Source organism: Ovis aries, chromosome 5, assembly GCF_016772045.2.
Source record: "Ovis aries strain OAR_USU_Benz2616 breed Rambouillet chromosome 5, ARS-UI_Ramb_v3.0, whole genome shotgun sequence".
Classification (NCBI taxonomy): Eukaryota; Metazoa; Chordata; class Mammalia; order Artiodactyla; family Bovidae; genus Ovis; species Ovis aries.
The window spans coordinates 37,802,767-37,829,656 of NC_056058.1; the positions used below are offsets into that span (position 1 = coordinate 37,802,767).

A 26,890-nucleotide genomic window follows, 5' to 3' on the forward strand; every position below is an offset into this window, starting at 1 on the left:
TTGTTGAGATATGGATGAACCTGCTGCTGCTAAGTCGCTTCAGTCGTGTCCGACTCTGTGTGACCCCACAGACGGCAGCCCACCAGGCTCCCCTGTCCCTGGAATTCTCCAGGCAAGAACACTAGAGTGGGTTGCCATTTCCTTCTCCAATGCATGAAAGTAAAGACTGTCATATGGAGTGAAGTAAGTCAAAGAGAAAAACAAATATATTAACACATATATGTGGAATCTAGAAAAATGATACAGATGAATCTGTCAGCAACGCAGAAGTAGAGACATAGACATAAGGAACAAATGTACGGATACAAAGAGGGGAAAGGAGGAATGGGATGAATCTGGAGGGTGGGATTGACGTGTGTATACTGCTATCCATGCAATGCATAACTACTGAGAGCCTGTTCCTGCAGGGAACTGTACTCGATGCTCTGTGGTGACCTAGATGGGAGGGAAACCCAGAAGGCAGGGGGTAGTGTTTAGCTACTCAGTTGAGTCTGACTCTTGCAACCCCATAGACTGTAACTGGCCAGGCTCCTCTGTCCATGGGATTCTCCAGACAAGAATACTGGAGTGGGTTGCCAGTCCCTTCTCCAAGGGAGGGGATGTGTGTGTACATATGACCGATTCACTTTTCTGTACAACAGAGACTAGCACAATGTTGTGAAGCAATTATACCTCAATAAATTAAAAATAAAAAAGACCAAGCCAGATGAAAAAAAATTTCTTTTACATCTCTAAAATGTCATACATAAAGTTAAAACACAAACAATGGATAAAATAATATCCAAAATATCTAAAGAACACATCCAAACCAATGAGAAAAGGTAAACAATCCAATATGAATGAGATGAAATACAGCAGACAACTCACAGACCTGAAATACAGTAAAACATAAACATGAGCTAGAGATTTTAAAAGGTACACTAAAATAAATGCAGCGAAATGCAAGAGATTGATGACTTCAGTATTTATTTAAAGAGTGCACAGAGATGGACCTCATTGTACCTTGCTGCTAAAAGTGCCAATTGGCATAACATTTTTGGAGTGTAGTCATCAAAACCTTAACTACGTGTTTCCTATTATCCAGAAATCCCCTTCTGTTCTAAGGGGAATGTTACACATATGCGCAGAACACATTCAGGACAGCTTTTGTGTGTCTGTGTGTGAGAGAATGAATTTCTGCCCTTCAGAAGCCAAGACAGACAAGATCAAAAAGGTGCACAGATCAGCAAGAGTGGGATAATGTGAAGCACCTCCCTTGCAGGCTTGAGAGCCAAGTCTGAACAGAAATACTGTGTCCATGACCAGCCCTCAACCTCAGCCGGGGCAGATTCTCAGAACTACACCCAGGATACAGAGTGTGCACTTCCCCAGGCATGCTGTGTCATGGAAACTCTGCTTCCTTATTTAGGCTGGTGGAATCACACATTCTGTGTTTCAGTTCTGGATTGTGCAATGAGGGGCTTGGGTGAAGTGATCTCTAAGATAGTCTGTACCCTACGTATTGTGGAGGAACTTACTTCTCTTTCTAGTCTCTTCGTTCCCTCCTCCATTTTTCCCTCCTGATGTCTGCTCGGGAGTTGGTGTGTTGTCCCAGCTGTGGTTGTTGAGGACAGAGGCCCACATGCAGAGGAAAGGGCTGGCCACCCCAAACCACCATCAGCTTCCCTCCCTCCCAGCCAGCTTCTTCCCTCCTCCAACACAATACTGGACAAATATTTTAGGAGTCAATAGAGATGGTCAACTCTGAATGATAGTCCTCCTTTCTCCCACCTTAGGCAGTTACTCAAACCAGCCTGATTCTTAGTTTCACACTTAGGAAGGGACCATCATCTTCCCTCTTGTGCCCTGTTCAGGGAACAAACTTGCTCAATTATAGCTGAGGATTTGTGTCCTTACCAGATTCCAGACATAATGATGTAAGTGTGCAGGTGAGAGATGTGAATGTTCTTTTCAAAAGGTCTTCATAATGACACTGTCAATCATACTTAGATGTTTAGAAATTAAACCTGAAATGATAAAGAAGACAGAAAGGCCTCCTAAAAGGATGTTGAATATTTGAGAGAATTTTCCTGGCAGTGTTTTCCAGATGATCCCATTTTATCCTGCCTCCACTGGGGATGGACTGGGGCTCATCATGTCAGTGATGAGCACACAGTGCTGATAAGACCAGGCCAATGGGTCCCTACTCATTGAGGGCCAGGGTCAGGGCACTTTCAGGGAAAGCTCTTTCTAGACTAATAACTTGTCAAAGTATGTATTTTTTTTTTAATGAAAACATGAGCCATTAAAATTTGAAATGAACACATTAAGGATTTTATTTGACTCATAATTAATCAATAATATGGCAAAAGCTGGTCCGAAGACCATTTGAGGAGTTGGATATTTCGAGCCAGCTTAATATAGGAATGTTTGGATAAAAATTTATTTTTGGCCATGCTGTGTGGCTTGTGGGATCTTAATTACCTGACCAGGCATTGAACCTGTGCCCCCTGCATTGAAAGCATAGTGTCTTAACCACTGGACCACCAGGGAAGTCCCTAGAATGTTGGGATAAGATTACTGGCTTACATGCAACAGTGGTTAATGTCCCACAGGGCAATAAGCTGCATGTTTGAGACTATTTTTCTTTTATACTTGACAGAAATTATTTGCAGTTTTACTAGACAAAAACCTACAAGTTAAACATGCAAGTTCACTGAGTCTGAGAGCTTCAGTAATAAACAGTAGTGAAATAAAGTATATATGCTCCAATCAATAATGAATCCTTGGTTGCACAAGTGTTTCCATATGACCCTGAAAGGACATGTTGCCACCTTTTATGCCTTATTTAGAAATTTTAAACATTTTAAAAAATGGTTTCCATCTAACATAACAAACAGATACTATTTGTATGTCCAAGGAGCCAGGACAGAGTGTGGATGGCACAGTGGAATCCACCCCATGCTGGGGAAGGAAGCACTGATTTGATGCCGATGAGTGTGGAGCATCCTTAAATAACAGCCTAATCACTTTTTTCTATTAAAATCTCTTTATGTAACTCAATCTCTGTCAAATCCTATTTAAAAAAGAATTTGACAGCTGCTTTAAAAAAACATAATCGAGGCACACTGGTCAAAGCCTGCCTTCTTTTCCCTTTATGTGAACCCTTTATGTGTTCTCAACAGGGCCTGCATTAGTTGATGGCTTCTTTACAACTAATTCTTACTCTCCACTATTCTGTTCATTACAAGAGGATGTTGGCTAATTCTTTACTAGACAGGGATTCCTTTGAGGCTGGAGTGTCCAATGAGGATGCCTTTGGGCCACACTCCTAAAGTCACTCCAGAAATGCCTGTTGACCTTGGAGATTTCAGGATGGTTGAGTAGTGGAAGGGTGTGTGAGGCCCTTGTAGCCCTTTATGTCCCCCAGGGCCTAGCTTAAAATGAATGCCTGAGCTGGTAGTGTGTTTTTCCTTCTCTCTCAATGCAAGTGTGCATCTCACCATTTGTGTGACAAAAGCATAATTGTGAGCACCCTGCCAGCTGACAGGCACAGGACCTTCAGTCTCAGTTTCTTGGAAAACAACAAAAGAAGGTATGTAATAGGAGAGTTCAGGGAGCCATGCTATGGGCTGGGGGAAGGTTGTTGAGAAATTAGCAAATCTTTCTGTCTCTGAGCAGTGCAGAGCAAAACCCATCTCCTTTAATAACTGTCTTCTCTTTTGTGGATCAGGTCACGCGATTGGCTAGAATCTTTTGTGAGGAAGAATCACTTCTAGTACCCAAGGATCAAGGAGACTTGGCTGCTGAAGAGCAGGAGCCAGAACTGTAGAGGAAAAAAATATATAGTTACATAAAGACAGTTGTAAATGTGGCCCCATGAGACATTTATACAAGTTTAAACTATATGAGGCAACTTAAAAAAATGAGAAGAAAGTATGTATACAGAGGTAAGAGGAAATTCATTCATGAAGGCATTGGAAGAAGAAATTTTGAGCAGGAACTTGGGGAAAGTGATTAGCAGAGAGAAGAGGTGGGTGGGATGCTGGGAGAAAATGCATGGGGGTGGAGGTCACTACCATGGGTGCTTGGCTGGTAGAGATTAGGGGCCAAGAATAAACAGAAAGAAGACTGGAAAAGCTAGAATGAGCAGTGAGACGTAGTGAGAAAGAGGATACAAGCTCCTCTGAAGGAGGAACTCTGATACTCTGAAGATGAAGGAAAGCTTTATAAATTTTCAAACTCAGTATAGAAGGGGGCTTCCCTTCTCCCCTACGTTTACATCTATTCTCACAAGTTTATCTTAAGCTGTTCTTATTGCCATTTCTTCTGCTGTCTTTCCTTTTTTTTTTTTCTTTGCAGAAGAATTAACTGATCTACTTGTGAATTTGGCATGACTTTTTGTTCCATCTTCCCATGTCGTATGTGAGAATGGCCTTTATGCTGGAGGTGTTCTCTGGCTCCCCACCCATGAATCCTCTCAGACAACCTCATGGTGAGGTTGGTATACACCAAGGAGAATTGGCCAAAGTGACCCAATGGAATAGCTGTAAAGATGAGTTCCTCACTGACCAAAGGCAGCTGAGTTCAGTTCAGTCGCTCAGTCGTGTCTGACTCTTTGCAACCCCATGGACTGCAGCACTCCAGGCTTCCCTGTCCATCACCAACTCCTGGAGCTTGCTCAGACAAATGCAGCTGAGGGTCCTTCCCTTTTCACTTGCAGCTCCCCAGGAGTCCAGAGCTCATCTTTTTGAACACAGGCCTGTATGCACTTCTTGAGGCTTTGGAATGAGGTGCCCACGTGCAGCTGGTAGGACAGGGCACAGGGTCCTGTCCCTGCTGGAGGATGCACCAGGAAGTACGGAAGTGGCAGGTGGGGGTCTCCCTCCCACATCCCAGCTGTGCTGTGTCCAGAAGTCACAGAAGTGAACTCTGTCTGCTGCCTTTGGGTTGACATTCTCACCTCTCCCCAAGTGGTGTGCAGGACCTCAGGGAAAGACCAATAAAAAACTCAGGATTAACCTTTCCAAATAGTCCCTCAAACAACCGCCATTTCTCTTCCCATTCTGAATCACTTCAGGTCCTTTGAATGTCCAATTGACTCTTGCCTGCCAACTAGGACAATGTTCCACTTCCTTCTGTGGAATAAAAGTTCCTTTGCAATTTGGTCCCATCTATTTTTGTTTCCAGGACTGCCTTCCACTGGTGATTTTCGTAAACTCTCATGGCAAGCCCATGACCTATTCCTGCCCCATACGTGCTAACAGCCTCTTTCCACTCAGTGTCTTTACCCTTCCCTTTGTCTCCATAATTTCCCTGATCCTGTTCTTTATTCGGTGTCAATTTTATGTTAAATCTGTTCCTGGGCCCTCCAGGACTGGGACCCACCATTTAAGCTCACTACTCAGCTCTCTTTGCTGTCCTGGGATGTCTCTATGGGGGGCTTGCACCAGCCTGTCTCAATATGGAGCGTCACCATCAGGTTGGGGCCCTAAAGTTCACTGTTTTCACCTCCATCCACTAACCCAGAACCCCAGCACCTGCACAGGCCCCTCCCTAAACATCAGGCATTTCTTTCTGGGAGTCCTCCACGTGCTTGAATTCCCCTGTACCACAGCTCTGACTTGTCCCCTAGGAACGATGTCAGGGTTGGGGTAATAGCTGGTTAGGCTGGCACCTTGGTCCGTTGTGCTTCATTCCCACTAACACCAACGTGGCACAGTGGCATATGGCAAAACGGGGTAGGGTGGGATAGTCATTGTTTTTTCTCTTTTTGAGCTTTGCTCCATTACAGGAGTCCCAGCACAATACCCTGCTGCATTTCCAAGTTGTATGTGAATAGCTCTTGCAGGTTTTACTCATGGCCAAGTTCTGAGATTATTTTTCTTACTGTCCTTAACCCTATAGAGGTAAGAGTTGAGCACCAGAGTTAAGAGTTGAGCTCCAGATCTTTCCTAATCCTTAGTGGATATTCCTGTCCAGTCTCTGTATGTTTTGCTATGATGGTGAAGAGAAAGGGGCAGGCATGGCCATCCTGCCTCCCTGGAGCCCCAGAGATCCTGGGCAGCCAGCTGGAGCGTCTTCTCCCTGCTCTGAGCTTCTATAGTTTGTAGTCCCTACAAAACTCCCAGATACCTTTACCCTACTTCTAAGACCTTAGTGGGGCACTTTCCATGGAAATTCAATTCAGGCAGGATGTGACAGAGACTTCCTCGTTTTGTTCTATCTATCTTGGCTTTTATAACAAAGGGCTGAGCAGGCAGCATGTATCTCAATGTGGAAGGTGGGTGAGTAATTCTGTCACAGAAGAGCTGGTCCCCTTCTACTGTGCTGCCAGTTCGTGTCTACGGGACCTTAGCATCTGGAGCCAGGATACTTCGCAATTGTCTCCCTTGCAGGGAACTTGAGATCACCTGTCATTTTGGAACCTTTGCTGCTACCTGCCAGGTACGTGACTCAATCCTGTCTAAACCTCCACCTCTCAGAAATGGGACACAGAAAATGAGGGCTGAGGAGATAGCACAGCATGGGTTGGTACCATCTTATCAGCTGAACCTGGCTTCAGGATAAGGATGTCAGTGTGACTGAGGGGAGATGGCCGTTCTGGCAGTTCCACCTGAAGAGGAAGGATTCAGACACATCCCATTTCCCCCTCAAGCCATATGAAACCTCACTGAAGATCTCTCCTTGGGATAATTCATCTCCCTTAGAGACCAGGGGTATAAATACTCTTGTGGACCTATTGAAATAAAACCAAAGCAAGCTGGGGAGCATTAATTAACAGTTTGCAGAGGGCAAAGCATTGCTGTGGGCGCTGGAAAAGGAGAGGGTGCAAGAGTGCAAAAGTCCTACCCCTGGGAGCTTAAAGCTTAGGACTCAGGGAATGATAGAAGGGCAAAGCACACACAGCCCAAGCCTACAAAAGCAGCAAAAGCAAAACAAAATAATATTTAAAGAGAAACTCAAGAGCTGAAGGACTGGAAATCAAGAAAACATAAATGTTGTTCAGGAGGTGGGGATGCAGGGGGAGAAAACTGGAATGAAGTTGGAGTGTGGCCAGGGAAAAAATGAGAAGGAACAAAGAAAGAAGAGGAAAGATAAACTTGGGTGGACGGTAGCAGTATTTCAGCAGCATTTCTTTGGCATTGGTGTACACGACCTTTATATCTCCCTGTGTCTTCAGAGGCTCCCTGGAGAGCAGGGAGCATGTTCCCCACCAGCAGAGCTTAACTCTAACCTGGGACCCCCTTTTCGGCCATCCTTCCCCTCCCTGGGTCTACCATCTTCCTCAAATCTGCAACGTGTCCAGTCTCTCACCTTTCCCCAGCAAAACCTCCCCATCAGAAAACGAAGCTAAAATCCATTTCCACTGTGATGTGAATAGCTGAGATCAGAAGGGGTTTCCTCTCAGAGGGGTAAGGATCAGAGTGTTTCAACTGCTAAGGGAGGTTGGAAAAGGCAAACTTCTGGCAGCAAACAGGGAGGAGCATGCTCTTTAGAACGGGAAGGGAGCATTCAGCTCTTCTAATTTCCCTTCAAGAATTCACCAGACGGCTTCCCTCCAATTAAAGGCTTTAAAATCAGCTCCTTGAGTGTTGGAAGCAAAAGTACTATGGGGCATGACCTCCTGCTGGAGAAGATGCTGTTGACAAGTTCTGGGGGAAACACTCGTTTTAAGCTGTTTTATTAGAAGTGGAGTTGTTTGTATTCATTTATTGGTTGGTTAGTCTTGCGGCTGACATCTGGGGACCCAAGCCACTTCTTCAATTGCCGTGAGATGCTATCAGAGTGAGTGCTGCAGTCTGTGACCAGATGGTCCCTAACAGGGGTCGTGAATCGGGGGACAGGAGAACTGAGGTGCACCCAGCCTTGACACAACACTGCTGGTGAGGAAGCTGCATCCACAGAAGTGCAGAGCTTGGGAGGAACTCCCCCAGCTCCACCACCTTCCAGCCATGTGTGCAGGGCAAGTCACTTAGCCTCACTCTGCTTCAGTTTTCTTGTCTGTACCTTGGTCCTATAATAATAGTAATAATACTTCTGACATAGGAAAGTTCTGGGTAGATAGTAAGCACTCAATTCATGTTAATTTTTATTATTGTGGACACATGCATGTATGTATGTGTGTTTATGACCTCTTCCACCTGCGGCCTCAGTGACTGAAATCACAAGAGTGTATCACAACAGAGAACTGCAGTCCTGATAGTAATTCCAGGGTCTGGAACACACAGACTGACTGATAGATGGCAGCTTCCTCCTTCCCCAGGAATATGGGACCTTGAATACTGATCCTGCTGTGAGGTGCCCCTTCCCCCAGCTGCAGGCCTATCTAATGCCCTGTTGCTGCCTTGGGAACACTCAAGTTGTTCCTAGCACAAGTCTCGACTAATTCCTCACAGTCTGGCCAATCCGTATGGATCCATAAACACCCTCTGAGCTCTCCTTGTTTTGGAAGGCATTAGCTGGTGCTGATGTATCCTTAGAGCATCACACTCATAGGGCTCTGTGTCCTTTGTTCCTAGTTGGTGGGCCTGTCGCAGACACATTTCTGCCGTCAGCCAAAAGAGTGAAGGGCTAGACTGCCCAGCCTGAGCCTGGGCTCTGGCCCAGGGCCTCTATTCTGCTGGTTATTGTGTGACAGTATTCCAATAGCTGCTGGCTATCAAAATAGCCAGGGCCCCTTGAAAGGGGACTCCAATCTCCTTCCTTAGGGGCACCTTCTGATGCATGAATGGAGCTCCCCAACTTAGCCTCTGCTTTCCATGAGGCAAGGCCCCTGGCCAACTGACTCACAGGCCATTGCCTCTCCCTCTGGCAGTGGTCCTGTCAGCCCAGGTCCTTCCAGCACAGAGGTCATTCACGTTGCCTGCCTTCCATCAACTTACGTACAAACTTCCTCAGATCATCTTCTGCTACATGACCAACAGTTTTAAAGTCTTTCACATACTATTAGTTTTCTTTTCATTGTCAACTATTTTATTCTAAGGATTTTGACAGTTTAGGTAAATTAATCAATTGAAAAAGAAGGAAAAAAAATATGACTACCTGAATAGTTGCAGAAAAATAATTTACTAAAACCTAATACGTTTTTCTCTCAACTTAATGAAGCATGATTGACAAATAAAAATGGTATATATTATTTATTTTTTTAAACATATTTATTTACTTGGCTGTGTTGGGTCTTAGTTGTGGCATACAGGATCTTTAGTTGTGGCACATGAACTCTTAGTCACGGCAAGTGGGATCTAGTTCCCTGACCTGGGATTGAACCTGGGCCCCCTGCATTGGCAGTGGAAAATCCTATATACAGGATCACCAGGGAAGCCTCCCAAATTGTATATATTTGTACCATATGAAATCTTGATAAATGCATTCATTGTGAAATAATAATCCCAACCAAACTAATTAACATATCTACCATCTCACATAGTTATCTGCCGGGGTCCAGCCCCGGTGGATCCAGGGTGATTCAAAGGTGGGGGGACGGAGTCGGCGTCTTTGGAAATAACTTATTTAATTATAGATAGAAAGGGATTAGAAGATTAGCGGAGGAAAAGAGGCTGAATAACTTGGTTCACATGGGATACCAATCACCACCTACGCAGGCCGCAGGCGTCTTCCTGTTCTCCAGAAGGAGAGGTGGCACTGAGGCCCCCCCGGTCCGATCTTAGAAGCCCAGGCAAAGTTAGTAGGCTTGGCGGGTACCCATGTACCAGATGGGAATTCGGCCAGAAAATAGTAGGAGAGAAAAAAAGGGGGCTGAATAACTTGGTTTACGTGGGATACCAATAAAATTCCAAGACAAGGAATTTGCACCATCTACGTTGGGCCACCGGTGCCACTTGAATATCGGAAGGTGCCCCTCTTTGGGCTCCTCGCGTGGTCTTGAAAACCGAGGTGAATAAGTAGACTTGGAGGGCACCCACGCTCCAGATGGGAATTCAGCCCGAAAAATGGGGAGCAGAAAAGAACGACATGAGGGAATCAGTCTTTCCAGAAACTGATCCGATTTCTTTATTTTTGGGTTTGCTTATATACCTTTTGTTACACATAGGGATGAATACAGAGTCACGTGGGGGTCAGCAGTCCTGACCTTTATCAAAATCAGGCGCTTCACATAAATGTATAAAAAAAAGGTCTTAGGGATATTACATCATCTTCTGGCCATGAGTGAGACCTGCTGACATTTTATGATCCTTTCTTTCTGATAACCAAAAAACTTATTTCTTCCAAGGGTGTTTTTTCTTAAACCAGGCACCACCCTCCAAATAAAGTTACATTCCTATAGGGTGAGGGTGTAGTGAGTTACAATCAAGAAAGGAATTTATTTAACCCAAGGTTAACATGATTAATCTTAAAGGTTAATACTTATTTCTCCTATATGCTTAAAGGTTAATACTTATTTCTCCTATATGTTTAAAGGTTAATACTTATTTCTCCTATATGTTAGTTATATTCATTATAAGGGTAGGGAACATGGAGATTTAGCACCAAACATCAGCCCAACGAATGAAAATCCTTTCACCAATGCTCCCCTTAAGATCTATTTAGTCTTAAGATATGATAAAGTTACATTCTTACATAGCAAGGACACAGTGATTTATAACAAAGTACAGTGATCTATTACAAAAGAGAAAATCCATTAACTCAAAAAGTCTAGTATTGCTAACATCAAAAACTACCATATTTCCTTTTCTATAGTCCAAATATATTGATTAATATATTCCCAGGTGCCTAAGGATATGGAGGCCTGGCGGCAATCATTGACTCAACAAGAAGAAAAAGTCCTATGCTAATTAAGACTCTCAAAATACTCCAAAACTCTCTGTGCTGTTTATGGTTAAGAGGTAGTAAACAATCATGTGGCAGGAGTATGAATAATCCTGTCACACAAGCTAGTCTGTCAGCAGAGAGGTTTGACCTGAGACATCCTTGTCCCACCCAGAGCAGGGAATTAGCAGCAATTATTGACACAACAAATGAAAAACCCTTCACCAATATAGTTCCTAACCAACACACTATACTAATAATTTCCAACTCCCCAAAATAATTTGCCTTTAGTAAGTCTAAAACATCTCATGCCTCTCAGGTTGGGAGGCTATAAACAATCACATGTGGCCGGACGAACCTATACAGGTGGGCTAGATAACCTTCAGAGGAGTCCGTAAGCTGAAACACTCTTGTCACACCCAAGAATTTTTATTGCCTTGGAGCTGCATCTCTGAGAGAAACGGTTATATGGGGGAGAGCCCCCCGTAAAGTCAGAGGTGTAGGTGAGAGCATAAAACAGACTCTGGTTTTGAGGTTAGATGCTCGGGAACAGGGGGTTTCCTGAGGCTTGATCACGCCTTTGCGTATGCCAAGCCTCCTTCCTCATGACCTTTGCCATGGGCGGAATTCCTCACGCTGGCCCCCGGCAGTTATCTTTTTTGTTTGTTGTGAGAACACTAAAACTTTAATCTTAGCAAAATTTAGGTATACAATGCAGTATTATTAATTATGATCACCGTGCTATACATTAGATCTTCAGAACTTATTCATCTTATATCTGAAAGCTTGTACCATTTGACCAACACGTACCACATTCCCCCATCCTCTTCCTCTGCTAACCATCATTCAACCCTTGGAATTCGGCTTCTTTTTTTTACTGTAAGCTTTCATATGTAGGATGGATAAACAAAGTCTTACTGTACAGCATAGAGAACTATATTCAATATCCTATGATAAACCATAATGAAAATATTTTTTTAAAACAAAGTGGATTGAACTTGGGTCTCCTGCATTGCAGGCAGATTCTTTACTATCTCAGCCACCAGGGAAGTCTCTATAACCCAAACCATGTGTGTGTTAGTCGTGTCCGACTCTGTGATCTCATGGACTGCAGCCCACCAGGTTTCTCTGTTCCTGGAATTCTCCAGGCAAGAATACTGGTGTGGATAGCCATTCCTTTCTCCAAGGAATCTTCCCAACCCAGGGATCAAGCCCAGGTCTCCCACATTGCACGCAGATTCTTTACCATCTGAACCACCAAGGAAGCCCAACACAAACCATAATGGAAATAAATATTTTTTAAAAAGAATGAATCACTTTACTGTACAGCAGTAATTAAGACATTGTAAATCAACTACACAATAAAAAAAGAACTAAAGTCTTTCGTGTAAACCCTGCTGATGATATTACTGATGGTGTGGCTGGGGCTCTGTAGCCACAGGATCCCAGGAATGGGTGCCACCTCGCAGGTCTGTGGTAAAAGGCAAACCAAACAGCAGAGTGGGGTGGCAGACAGAGGGAGAGGGGAGACTGGGGAAGCAGGAGAGTAGAAACTGCCATGGGCCTTTCTGCTCTGGGATGCTATGATGGAGTGAAAGGAGAGGGATGTAGCCTCTAGAAGAAGATGGGGAGCAGAAAGCAGATGTTTGGAAGTTGAGGGCAGAGGGAGGAACTGATTTTTCTTTAAAGAGCATCCATCTCACCTTGGAGGCTTAACAACCCTCTGAATTGGATTGGTTTTTTCCATTGTTCAAGTGAAAAAATTAAGATTCAGCAAGTTACATAATCTGCATAAAGTCCCACAACTAAATAGAGGAGAAATGTGGGGAGGCTTGTATATTTCCCAAGATGAGTTGGTTACTCAGGCTCACTGATTCTCATATTACATTACCACAGCTCCCGAAAAGGGCATCAGGAATGAAGAGGAAACAGCCCTTGCTTGCACTGGGGCTGGGTCTCTGGGGCCACGGATGGGTATGGGGAGGAATCAATGAGACAGCCCCATCACTGTGGTCTTAAAGATGCTATTGACTCAGTGACAGTCATCAACTGACCTCCTGGGAACTCCACCTGAGGTCTTAGGGCTGGAAAAAGGTGTCCTAGGTGTGGCTGGAGTTAAAAGGCAGCCAGGCATGCATGCCTCATGTTGATGTATGGCAAAACCAATACAATATTGTAAAGTAATTAACCTCCAATTAAAATAAATAAATTTATATTAAAAAAAAAAAAAAGAAAGTGCACTGTGTTTGTTCCTCTGTTTTGTGGACCTGATGTTCCAGGTCAAAGGGAATTGGGAACTGGTTTGGGCCGAGAAAAGGAAAACGCATCTGGGAGTTCTTATAGATTTCCCTTTGTTTGGGCCAAGTCACTGAAACCTAACTCAGCTCCCACACAATACATGGCTCTATTCCTGGCTCTAAACAATGAGAAGCTCAGAAGTTGCTTCCTCTGGGACCCTTTGGCCCTGTCCTGTTGGAGGACTGTGAGTCCAAGCAAGGGTCAGCCCCACGACAAGCAATGCTGCCTGTTAAAATTAGAAGCAACTCTCACATCTGGCTATGACTGGAAGAAGCCAGGCGCTGGAGCTTGCAAGTCCCCGAAAAAAATAGACTTGAGGCAATAACAGATGTCAGGCCTGATACGTGGCGTTCTAACTCTACCGCATCACTCCAGTATGTCTTTATCCCTCTGCAGGTGGCCCCCACTTCTGTGGAAAAGTGATGGATTTCTCAGTCTTCCTGAACTACCAGCGAGGACGTCTGCCCAGCAGTCTCTTCTTCCTCACTCACCTGCTCCTCCTCCTCCAGCCCAGGGTGCTGTGCTCAGGTAACGTGTCTAATCTGCATCCCAGACAGCCAGGACCTCAGCGAGCACATCAGCTTCTGCCCACCCCTTCTGCAGGTTATTCCAGGCCTGAGATCTTGCAGCCTTTTACTAGGCTGTCTCAAGGGCTAAAAAATAAGCCCTCCATCCCAGTTGTTAAAGAGTCACTGACCCTGAGCACCGTCCAGCCCCACAGTGCTCCTCCACCATCCCTTCAGGGCCCCCGTCCCCAACAACTCCACAGCTCACAACCATGGCAGAAAGCATAGTGGGAGGGTGCCAGGAAAGTCTTAGTGGTCTGTACTTAGGCTGAGTGAGTGAAGTCGCTCAGTCGTATCCGACTCTTTGCGACCCCATGGACTGTAGCCTACCAAGCTCCTCTGTCCATGGGATTTTCCAGGCAATAGTACTGGAGTGGATTGCCATTTCCTTCTCCAGGGGATCTTCCCAACCCAGGGATTGAACCCAGGTCTCCCGCATTATAGACAGACACTTTACCATCTGAGCCACCAGGGAAGTCCACTAGGCTGAACCAGTTGGAAAATACTTTTAACTCCTCTCCTGCGATATAAGCCATAGCTTTTGAAGAACAGAAAGGATCCTGGTCATACTATCTCTCATGAAAGAAGCAACTAACAGAGAATGTAAACTAATTATGCAAATAGAATTCCCCAACTCCCTGAGCTGGAAACCAGGGATGCTGAAGTGATTGACAAAGCAGTCAGTTGAAGGAAGGTGACAGACATGATATACATGATTGTCCAGCTGTGTGACCAGAGCTGCAAGAGAAATACACCCAGAGATCTGGGATCACAGCTAAGAGACCAATTTGTTTTTTCCAGAAAGCCAAGAAGGGCCATAGACAGGAGGTACTATATGAGTAGAACCTTGCAAGAGACAGTCTGTAGGAAGATGACAGATGGAGAGTAAACTGAGGCAGGGTATGCCCAGGAAAAGGGCCAGGCATCAGGCATGGGAGCAGCGACAGCTGGAGAGAACCTGAAGAGGGAAGCTGGTAGGAGCAGTGTCAAGGCTATACCCAGTAGGCAACAAGGGGTCTCATATGGAGAGAAGAAAGGTGCTCCCATGCTCTATGGGCAAAGCGAAGGATGGGAGGAATTCATAAAGGAAGAATTGGGGGTGGGATTAAGCTGAGCTTTGAAAGAAGGAAAGGAGGAGCACAGAAGCTAGAAAAAAATGAATGAAGGCATGCTGGGTGGAAAGGCACTGCAGCAGGAACAGCAACTCTCATGGAAATTGCAGAAAACAGGGAGTAAAGCAGCCACGTGGAGACATCACTGCAGAGGACAATCAAATGAAAGATCCAGATGAATAAAAATCTCGACAGCAGGATTTGATCTTAGATAGGAAAACCCGTGAGGCAAGAAGCACCCCCCGAGATTATTTTAATAGTCTTTGTTATTACAGAAGCTATGCGTGTACATTATAAAATATTAGAAAATCAAAAAAGCAAAATAAGAAACAAAAGCAAAAATAAGAAAACATCTATTTGCACCATGCAGAAATGATCACCATCAATAATTTGGTCTTTCTTCTTTCAGATCTTTTATTCTGCACATTTATGCAAATACGTCAATTTTTATTCACATAAGAGGATAGTGTACATTTTTTTTTGCCAAAGATTCCATTTAATTTAATGCCTTGGCCATATTGACACAACCGTCCCCTGAATAATATTGGCAGCTGGTTGGTTCAAACCAGCTACCAGTACCCCACCACACATTTGTGTCTGGTTGTAATGTGTCTTGTGTAGTTTTTAACATGGCACATCCAACTATTTCATGACAATTACTTGCTCAAGAAACAGGACTGGTTGTCCTGTAGAGTGTTTCACCTTTGTCATTTGAATAGTTCACTGTGGATTTCTGAGCTGCAAAAAACAAACAAACAAATAAACAAACATATTTTTGAGGCACTAAATTACATGGAATCTTTGAAAAAAAAAAAAAAAACAACACAAAACCAACCCACAAAACATGTACATTATCTTATTTGAAGAAAGTTAATCTGGGCCATTGTCTGGGATCTTGTCCTAGAGGAGATCAGGGTGGTAGGCCATGAGGAGCCCATTCTGGCACACGTCGGCGATGAAGTGGAATTCTCCTGCCACCTGTCGCCATACCGGGACGCCGAGCACATGGAGATCCTCTGGTTCCAGAGCCAGGCCTCGAACGTGGTGCACCTGTACCGGGAGCAGCAAGAGTTCTACGGCTGGCAGATGAAGCAGTTCCAGAACAGGACCCAGCTCATCAGGGACGATATCGCAGATGGCAGCGTGACTCTGCGGCTCCACCGCGTAGTCCCCGCCGACCAGGGTCTGTATGGGTGCCGCTTCCTCTCCAGCGACTTCACTGGGGAAGCGACCTGGGAGCTGGAGGTAGCAGGTGCGTGGTCAGTCCCCAACACGGAGGGGAGAAGGATCCATTTGGGAAGAGCTCAAGAGAAGATAGATTGAAAAGCACAGAGAAAGGGAAAATTTCTCTAATTAAAAAAAAAAAAGAATATTAAAAAATATTCGTTAGGAAATGAACCCCCAAAATGCACACAAAATGGCCCTTAAACAAAGGAAAAGACAATTATTCTACTCACAGTGAGAAAAAGGCAAATTAAAACTACAGAGAGGTGATTTTTCCCTATCAGACTGACAAACATTCAGTAGCTGGACTACACACTCTTGATGGAGGAAGCAGGCCCCTTCTTCCTGTGCTGATGGAATTCGAAGTCCTGAACTCCAGCGCAGGGGGATTTGGCAATAGCTAAGAGGACTTCCTTTGTGTCTGCCTCTGAACAGCAATTCCACCTCTGGGAGTTGACCCTGGAGATATACCTCCCACAACTCCAATATGAAAGAAAGGCATTTGTATAAATACACATTGTACAGCAGTGTCGCTGCTGTTCAGTCCCTAAAGTCATGTCTAACTCTTTGTGACCACATGGCCTACAGCACATCGAGCTCCTCAGTCCTCCTCAAATTCATGTCCACTGATTCACTGATGCCATCCAACCATCTCATCCTGTACCACCCTCTTCTCCTCCTGCCTTCAATCTTTCCCAGCATCAGGGTCTTTTCCAATGAGTCTGCTCCTTGCATCGGGTTGCCAAAGTATTGGAGCTTTAGCTTCAGCTTCAGTCCTTCCAATGAGTACTTAGGGTTGATGGAAACTCCCTAAATGTCCAAGCATAGAAAAAGCAAGATGCAAAAGAAGCTCGATAGCATATTAATTTTTGTGTAAGAAAGGAGAAGAAACCTGGCACAAAAGAAACACAGGAAGCTAATGAAATTGGTTACTTAAAGAAGAGGGAGCAATGAGATGCAAAGGATGGAGAAAAGCCTGGGGCTTTTTTGATCTACTTGTTTTTTTATGGTATTGATGTTTAAACCATATTAAGGTTTTGCATATTCAAAATATAAAGCTAGTTTACTTGGGTAAAGAGATTTTTTAAAGTATGCATAACAAAGATACTTTAATTCTGGTGGGATTCAAGAGATAGAGAAGGCAATCTATTGAATTTTGGGATGGGATTACTCTTCAACCTAGGGGGACGGTCCCTTGCATTATATGGCTGAATACCAGCAGCCTTTCCTTATTTTAAAATGCCCTTCAGAGGTAGTGCTGTCCCCACATGCCATCTATAGTTTAGCCTGTCATTTATGGTCCATGTTAGGCTGCAAGCCCATATGTGTTGAGTGGTCACAGTCACCATGCCTTATGGTGACTGCAAATGGTGACTGGTGACATGAATTTGATGTACATCTGGGAAGGAGCCTGATCTTTCCTACTCTTCCTGCCTCTCCCAGGACTGGGCTCAGACCCTCATATCTCCATTGAGGGCTTCAAGGAGGGAGGCATTCAGCTAAGGTGCCACTCCAGTGGTTGGTACCCCAAGCCGCAGGCTCAGTGGAGAGACCATCACGGACGATGCCTGCCCCCGGAGACTGAAAACATTACTGAGGATGTCCAAGGCCTGTTCAGTCTGGAAACATCTGTGGTTGTCCAAGAGGGGGCCCACAGCAACGTGTCCTGCTCCATCCAGAACCACCTCCTAGGCCAAAAGAAAGAGTTTGTGATCCACATAGCAGGTCAGTGGGTACCAGCTCACCCTCATCTTCTTAGCCTTTAAGTTCTCCATGTCCATTATCCCTATGTGTCTGAGTGCTCAGTCACTTCAATCGCGTTTGACTCTTTACAACCCATAGACTGTAGCCTGCCAGGCTCTTCTGTCCCTGGGATTCTCCAGGCAAGAATACTGGAGTGGGTTGCCATGTCCTCCTCCAGGCCATTATCCCCAAAACCATCTATTAGGACACAAGGGCTCTGGAGCTTGGTTGTGTACAGGGCAGGCTGAACTTGATACCTGAAGCCATAATATTTAAAACCTACTAAGAGTACAGTAATTGGGGGAGGTTCCAGAAAGCCAATATTATTAGACAGCATCATAAGAACCCATGTGTTCCTAATTTTATCCCTCAAACAATATTTATTGAGCACTCACAATGTTCCCCAAACCCCTGCCCTCAGATGCACATTCCATGGGGGAAACAGATGCACAAAAGAGTAAATTATAGCACATGTTCGAAGGTATTAGTGATACAGAGAAACATGAAGCAGGGAAGAGTGCTAAGTATGGTGGGTTGAATGTATATACGTGGATTTAAAAGTGGTGAAGCAGGAAAGAAGACCGTTGGGAATGAGTTGAAAGTGAGGCCATTATCTAGCATCAAAGTTTTGTTATGAGGCCCCCACTGATGGATTTAATGTTCATAGGGATATATATGTGTGTGATACATAGTTCACCCAAAATTCACCCGGTAATTGGGTAACTGGTAACATCTGTGTTAGCTAATTGCTTTTATGCAAAGGAGAAAGATATATCTTATCTCAGTGACAAGCATGTAGCTACAGCTTGGAGCCAGGTGCCTAAGTGAACCTCCCAGGAGGCCTGGCGATAGGAGTGCTTTCTTCTTGATGTTTCCATTTCAAAGAGATGGCTCTGAGCTCCTTAAGAAAATCATTCCTGGATTGTAAAGCTGGAAGATCCTTATATAACTTTCAGAAAGATTTATATACATCTTAAAGGAATGTGCGTGCTAAGTCACTACAGTCGTGTCCGATTCCTTTTGACCCCATGAACTGTGGTCTGCTGGGCTCCTCTGTCCATGGATTTTCCAAGCAAGAATACTGGAGTGGCTTGCCATTTCCTACTCCAGGAGATCTTCCTGACCCAGGGCCTGAAGCCAGGTCTCTTGCATCTCCTGCACTGGCAGTCAGCTTCTTCTCTTTTTTTTAACCAGTTTTTTTTTTCTTTTTTAAAATTAATTAGTTTATTTTAATTGGAGGATAATCACTTTACAATATTGTGATGTTTTTGCCACACATCAACATGAATCAGCCACAGGTATACGTGTCTGCCCCATCCTGAACCCCCCTCCCACCTCCCTCCCACCCTATCCCTCTGGTTGTCCCAGAGCACCAGCTTTGGGTGCCCTGCTTCATGCGTGGACTTGTACTATTCATCTATTTTACATACGGTAATGAACATGTTTCAGTGCTATTCTCTCAAATCATCCCACCCTCACCTTCTCCCACTGAGTCCAAAAGTTTGTTCTTTACATCCTCATGTAGGATCACCAGTACCATCTTTGTAAATTCCATATGCATGCATTAATATACAGTATTTGTTTTTTGACTTAACTTCACTCTGTATAATAGGCTCCAGGTTCATCCACTTCATTAGAACCGACTCAAATGCATTCCTTTTTATAGCTGAGTAATGTGAGTTTGAGTGAACTCTGGGAGTTGGTGATGGATAGGGAGGCCTGGCGTGCTGCAATTCATGGGGTCACAAAGAGTCAGACATGACTGAGCAACTGAACTGAACTGAACTGACTATTCCATTGTGTATATGTACCACACTTCTTTATGCATTCATCTACTGATGGACGTCTAGGTTGCTTCCATGTCCTAGCTATTGTAAATAGTGCTACAGTGAACGCGTGCAGGGTATGTGTGTCTCCTTCAATTCTGGTTTCCTCAAGGTGTGTGCCTAGTAGTGGGATTCCTGGGTCATATGGCAGTTCTATTCCCATTTTTTTTAAGGAATCTTCACACTGTTCTCCATAGTGAAGGTACCAGTGTGCATTCCCACCAACAGAGCAAGAGGGTTCGCTTTTCTCCACACCCTCTCCAGCATATATTGTTTGCAGACTTTTTGATGATGGCCATTCTGACTGGTGTGAGATGATACCTCATTGTGGTTTTGATTTGGATTTCTCTAACAATGAGTGATGTTGAGCATCTTTTCTTTCTTTTTTTTTTTTTGTTGAGCATCTTTTCATGTGTTTATTAGCTATTGGTATGTCTTTGGAGAAATGTCTGTTTAGGTCTTTTGCCCACTTTTTGATTGGGTTATTTGTTTTTCTGGTATTGAGATGCATAAGCCGCTTGTATAGTTTGGAGATTAATTCTTTGTCAGTTATTTCATTTGCTATTATTTTCTCCCATTCTGAGGGCTATCTTTTCACCTAGCTTATAGTTTCCTTCTTTGTGCAAAAGCTTTTAGGTTTAATCAGGTCCCATTTGTTTATTTTTGTTTTTATTTCCATTACTCTGGGAGATGGGTCATAGAGGATCTTGCTGTGATTTATGTCAGAGAGTGTTAGCAGTTGAGTTCTTTGCCAGTAGTGCCACGTGGGAAGCACTTGAAGGGATAGAGAAAGAATTTATAAATTTTCTAAAGGAAACAGTCTAAGAGAAGGGGAAGGGGAATCTCTCTTGCTTTTTTGCACAAATTTTTAAATTTGTGTTTAACCTTGACAAAGGGTGTTGGTCACGTGGATTTCTGTAAGGAGACTATTTAGGTAGAGGGAATAGCAAGTGCAAAGGTCCTGAGGTGGAAACGTGCATAGCTAGTGGAAGAGCTGGAAAGAGGCAGGAAAGGCTGGAACAGAGAGCAAGATGGAGATCACAGGTCATCAAGGCTTAGGACTCTGAGCTCTTTATCTCCTAGGTCAGTGCTTCAAAAACCATCTGTGGTGAAGGACCAGTCCTTTGTGGCTCAGTACTTTTACCAAATAATAAAAACACACTGCTAAAAGAAGGAAATTAAAAACCAACCAAAACAACACATTATGTTAAGTGAAACAAAGACAAACACAAAAGGACAAATATTGTATGATTCTACTTATATGAGGTACCCAGCATCATCAATTCATAGAGAGGGAAAGCAGAATAGAAGTTACCAGAGGCTGGGTGGGAAGATTGGGGAGTTAGTGTTTAATGGGTACAGATTCTCAGTTTGGGACAATTAAAAAAAAAGTTCTGCTGGTGTTGGTTGCACAACCATGTTGGTGTACTTTTTTTGGAGGGGGGGCATGCCACAATGGCTTGCAGGATCTTAGTTCCTCAACCAGGGATTGAACTCAGTGGACTGCCAGGGAATTTCCAGTGTGAATGTACTTATGCCACTGAACTATAAACTTAAAATGGTTAAGATAGTAAATTTTGTGTTATGTTTATTTTACTACAATAAACCGAAAAAATTAAAGACCATTGAGATAAAAACACCAATTTCATTATCTTCAACAGACATAAAATTATTCTATCGAACTTCCACCAGAGTTTCTAGAGGATTGCTGTATTTCTTTACTGTCTGGCCACTGTCTCTGTAGGCTCTGCACCACACTCTGCTTCTGGGAAGATCCTCCTTAGGATGTCTGGAGTGGGAAGAGGGGAACTGTCAGTCAGCCCTATATGGCTTTGCTAACAATTCTTGCAAAGATGTGATGAGAAGTAGAAGCCAGGTGTTTGCATGAAGGGCAATATGACACATGGATTTGTTAGAGCAATCAGTTCAGTTCAGTTTAGTCGCTCAATTTTGTCTGACTCTTTGTGACCCCATGGACTGCAGGACGCCAGGCTTCCCTGTCCATCACCAACTCCCAGAGCTTACTCAGACTCATGTCCACCAAGTCAGTGATGCCTTCCAACCATATCATCCTCTGTTGTCCCCTTCTGCTCCCTTCAATCTTTCCCAGCATCAGGGTCTTTTCCAATGAGTCAGTTCTTTGGCATCAGATGGCCAAAGTATTGTAGTTTCGACTTTAGCATCAGTCCTTCCAATAATATTCAGGACTGATTGCCCTTAGGATGGACTGGTTGGATCTCCTTGCAGTCCAAGGGACTCTCAAGAGTCTTCTCCAACACCACAGTTCAAAAGCATCAGTTCTTCTGCGCTCAGCTTTCTTTATAGTCCAACTCTCATATTCATAATGACTACTGGAAAAACCATAGCTTTGACTAGATGGACCTTTGTTAGCAAAGTAACGTCTCTGCTTTTTAATATGCTGTCTAGGTTGGTCATAACTTTTCTTCCAAGGAGCAAATGTCTTTTAATTTCATGGCTGCAGTCACCATCTGCAGTGACTTTGGAGTCCAAAATGATAAAGTCTGTTACTGTTTCCATTGTTTCCCCATCCATTTGCCATGAAATGATGGCACTGGATGCCATGATCTTCGTTTTCTGAATGTTGAGTTTTAAGCTACCTGTTTCATTCTCCTCTTTCACTTTCATCAAGAGGCTCTTCAGTTCCTCTTCACTTTCTGCCATATAAGGGTGGTGTCATCTGCATATCTGAGGTTATTGATATTTCTCCCAGCAATCTAGATTCCAGCCTGTGCTTCTTCCAGCCTGGCGTTTCTCATGATGTACTCTGCATATACGTTAAATAAGCAGGGTGACAGTATACAGCTTTGACATACTCCTTTCCCAATTTGGAACCAGTCTGTTGTTCCATGTCCAGTTCTAACTGTTGCTTCTTGACCTGCATACAGATTTCTCAAGAGGCAGGTCAGGTGGTCTGGTATTCCCATCTCTTTCAGAATTTCCCATAGTTTGTCAGAGCAATAGGTAGCAATTATTCACTGAGTTTCAGATATCAACACCTTGATTTCTAATTTTCTTAGATGTAAAGCAAGAGTGAGAAGTAGAGGGAAGTCAGGGCTGTGGTCACATAAGTTCTAAGATGAAGGACTGGGCAGAGCCCATCAGCTCCTTGCTTTTACATCCCTCAGTTTGCAGTATTTTCCCCTCTGTGCTGAGCAAGTTCAAGTTTCCACTCTTCCTCAGATGCTACCTCTCCTGAGCACCATGCAATAGCTTTCATGTCCATTTTGCAGATGGCTGTGGTGGGGCCTGGGCTTCCCAGGTGGCTCAGAGGGAAAAGAATCTGCCTGCAATGTAGGAGACATATGAAATGTGGGTTCAATCGCTGGGTACCAAGATCCACCAGAGGAGGGCATGGCAACCCACTCCAATATTCTTGCCTGGAGAATCCCATGGACAAAGGAGCCTGGTGGGCTACAGTTGATGGGGTTGCAAAGAGTTAAACACATAATTGAAGCGGCTAAGCATGCATACAGACGTGGTAGGGCCCAGAAAGGGCCAACCAGTTGCTAGAGAGATTTTCTGAACTACAGTGTCTGGACCAGTCTTCTCACTTAGTATTTAGTGATGAGTGGGGTGTTTTCCAGATGTGTTTTTACCCGGAACCTCTCCCTGGAAGAGAGCTTTCCTTGGGACTCTGGTGGGCCTGCCGCTCCTTCTGGCTCTCCTCATGATGCTGGTGCTATACTTCTTTCGGAAGCAACGGAAGTCCCAAGGTACCAGGCAGAGTCAGGGGGCTGCCCTCCTGGAACTGGCTTTGCCCAGGAGAAAAGTGGTAGAGCCGGCCATGTGGTGGGGCAGGGAAGACCACTGCTGAGGGGCCATCTTGCCTGGCGGCAGGGTGGGAATGGGACATGGGAAACAGGTAGAGCAGCGCACGCACTGATCTCTGCTCCCCTTTTTCCTTCCTTTCAGAAAAGCTGAAGAAGCAAGCAGAGAAAGACAAAGGTAAGCGGGAAGAAAGACGGCTTTTCACCCACATCTCTGAGGGCACTGGATCAAGAAGACAAGTAGGGCACATAGGGTTAGGGGAGTTGGGAGGGGGCAGAGAAGGATTGAGGCAGAGGTTTACTTTCACTTCTCTTGCCTTGGAGCCTGTTCCTCTCCCATGTACAGCTCAAAGTGGCTCTCCAGAGCATGTGAGTTCCAAGTCTATGCACTTTGGAGAAGCAAGCCCTCAGTGATGGATGGAAATTTTTCTCTATTCTTTGTTTCTTTCTCCAGGGAAACTCACAGCGGAGCTGGGTAAGTTCTGGGTGCCATGCCCATTGTGCTGGTGGTGGGCTAGGGGGGTAACCCATGGCAGAAACAGGGATTCAGGGATTTTAGGTCCCCTTTGGAGAGCACTGAATCACAGTGATCTAATTCTATATCCAGCCCTCTGCGTATCCTGCCTTTCTCCTCCCAAATGGATGTGTGCACACCTGCCAAGGAATTATGACTTAAGAATTTCTGGATAGATTTTGCCAGGCCCTCTCCTGCAAATTATATGATTCAGTTACAGTTCCACGGTTAAAGGTCTCCTCCTTCTGGTTTATCTTCCTAGGATAGCCTTCTCTTTTTAAAGCAAATGTCACTGAGAAAGAAGGCATCTGCAATTTGCACCAAAGTGAAAGTAACTTATCAAATCCACTTTTCTCCCCAGGGGGATTCAGCACCTTGAAACCATGTTGGGGGAGGAGGAAAGAGTGAATTCAAAGGATGAGGGGATGGAGGAGAAAGCCACAATGGGTAGGGGAAGACCTTGAGAACCACTTTGTCTGCCCCAGAAAAACACCAGACAAAATAGTGAAGTAGAAGCTTGTTTTGCAGTCTACCTAGTCATGCAGGGGAAAACAAATAAAAGGCAATTGACCAAACAACAACAAAACAGCATGATAAGTCATTAACCCTATAGTCTGAATTAGTGTATATCATTGCCTTTCCTAGTCTTAACTTTTAAAAGATGGCATAGAGTAGAGAACTCAGAGGAATGCATTTCTGGTGGCAAAATATCAGAGTCTTGGTATCTTGCCAGGGGAAATAATTGAGTGTGATATCTAATTTTAGTTTTTTATTTTTTAAATTTTAAAATCTTTAATTCTTACATGCATTCCCAAACATGAACCCCCCTCCCACCTCCCTCCCCATAACATCTTTCTGGGTCATCCCCATGCACCAGCCCCAAGCATGCTGCATCCCGTGTCAGACACAGACTGGCGATTCAATTCACATGGTAGTATACATGTTAGAATGTCATTCTCCCAAATCATCCCACCCTCTCCCTCTCCACCCAGTTTTTAAAATAATAACCGGTAAGTGACCTTGAGGTTGTTGCAGGATGTGCCCTGTGCCTGGATTTACACAGGGACTTCCTCCCTAGGAAAAGCTTGCAGTTTCAGGGCAAATGTTTTCCCTTCCCAGCCCTGTGCAGATTTCTGCCCTAGAGCAAAGAATAGGGTGAGGAGTAAAAAGCTTGCAGATGGGTGATGCAACACCTAAAACGGGATTGGAATGAGTAATAGTTTAAGACTATGAAACCTTGTCTCAGTGACCTAACTGCCTTGTGAAGGTGGTGTCACTCATCCAAACGCTATTTTCTCTGTGGGTTCTGCTTACAGGGAAGCTTCAAGTAGAGCTGGGTAAGTGAGTCTCCCCTGCCCAGAACTATCTCTTGTCTATCTGGTTATCTGTAAATGTGCTTCTGATCTCCCAAGCAGGTATGATGGCCAGATTGGAACCCTGCTGGCTGGGTGGGTGGCAGGAGAAAGGGGAGTGGAGCAGGGGTGGGTGCAAAATTTGATGTGTGAACAAGGAGGCTGAAGGGACTTTGTTCTAATTCTGCTTTTCCTTGGCTACTTCAGACTGGAGAAGGGCTGAAGGCCAGGCTGGTGAGTGAAGCCCATGTTTCTCCCACTGTCCACTTTATGTCTCAGCATCCTAGTCACCTGCTCTAACCAACTACGCTTCATTCTGATTTATCCCATTTGCTACACACATGTATTAATCTATGTCACTCGGTATAGGCTATATTTGACTTTGACTTTTATATTTATGTTTACATTGCCCTGAGGTGGAGAAGGCAATGGCACCCCACTCCAGTACTCTTGCCTGGAAAATCCCCTGGACAGAGGAGCCTGGTGGGCTGCAGTCCATGGGGTTGCCAGGAGTCGGATACGACTGAGTGAATTCACTTTCACTTTTCACTTTCATGCATTGGAGAAGGAAATGGCAACCCACTCCAGTGTTCTTGCCTGGAGATTCCCAGGGACGGGGGAGCCTGGTGGGCTGCCGTCTATGGGGTCACACAGAGTCAGACACGACTGAAGTGACTTAGCAGCAGCAGCAGAGGTGTAAGCATACAGTAAATCATTGCTGCCAATTCTGGTTGCACATCAGAATCACCTAGATTCCTGGTGCCTGCCCTCAAAGACTCTCACCTGTGGTTCTGGAATGGGCATGTTACCTTACATGTAAATATTTGTCCCTGTACCTTCTTCCATTTCCCCCGTAAAACAGCCAATAATGTGTATCTTTATTTTGTATGTATTCTTGCAAGAGGTGAAATTTCTGTTTTGTGCGCATACACTGTAGTTACTGTAAAGATATTTATGGTCTCATGCTGATCTCACTTGCTTGTCTCACTCATCACTGTGCTTTAATATCTATCCCTGCTGCCACATGTAACTCTAGTCTGTATCCCCTTGCTGCAGAGCACTCCATTTGAGCCAGCCATCCTCCTGGAGTAGACATCCAGCCTTCTAACTCCATATCACTATAGACCACTAGTGATGAATAAAGTGTTTTCTGGCCCTGTGTGGAGATTTCTCTAAGGGGAGAAGTGCTGGTCCACTAGGGATGTTTCACTAAGTGGGATAGAAGGATTCCTGAAAGTAACACCATCATCCCATGCCAGCAGTGCATGGAAGCTCCATGAGCCCACAACTTGTGTGAGCCAGCTTTCTAAGCTTGCCAGTCAATGGAGCTGAGTAATTATTCTTTGGGTTTGCACTCAACTGAGCACTAAGAAATCTGAGCATTTCTTTACATGCTAGCTGGCTTTTGGGCTTCCTCTTCTGAAAATTACCAGTTCGTGTCCTTTGCCTATTTTCCATATGTTGTTGCTATCTTTTTCTTGTTGATTCACAGGACAGGGCTGGTGTCAGTGCTGGGGAATGGAGCCTTTGGGCTTGCAGGCATCCTTCATGCAATATTATTTTTATTATATAATATATATGATATTAATCTCTCATTGTTATCACACATTGTGAATTCCTTCTTCTCTTCTATTATCTGCTATTAGCTTTGTCCAATGGTGCCCCTTAATTGAAAATTAGTTCTGATAAAATATAATTTATCACACTTTTACTTTATG

General features: G+C 44.4%; 1 protein-coding gene across 6 annotated transcripts in view; it reads left to right on the forward strand.

Annotated features, from left to right (window-relative positions):
• BTNL9 (butyrophilin like 9) overlaps positions 1-26,890 on the forward strand; it is a 53,578-nt gene that overhangs the window by 22,218 nt on the left and 4,470 nt on the right. The window contains exons 1-9 of one of the 6 annotated variants that reach the window (XM_004008732.5): positions 6,248-6,426; positions 13,444-13,575; positions 15,630-15,977; positions 17,393-17,674; positions 23,124-23,252; positions 23,452-23,484; positions 23,761-23,781; positions 25,137-25,157; positions 25,380-25,406. In XM_004008732.5, coding sequence (XP_004008781.3) covers positions 13,470-13,575; positions 15,630-15,977; positions 17,393-17,674; positions 23,124-23,252; positions 23,452-23,484; positions 23,761-23,781; positions 25,137-25,157; positions 25,380-25,406 — 967 coding nt within the window. In that variant the 5' untranslated portion in view covers positions 6,248-6,426; positions 13,444-13,469. Of the gene's footprint in view, positions 1-6,247; positions 6,427-13,443; positions 13,576-15,629; positions 15,978-17,392; positions 17,675-23,123; positions 23,253-23,451; positions 23,485-23,760; positions 23,782-25,136; positions 25,158-25,379; positions 25,407-26,890 lie in introns of those variants that run through there. The other 5 variants (XM_042250395.2, XM_042250396.1, XM_012178350.4 and 2 more) reach the window with 5 other exon arrangements.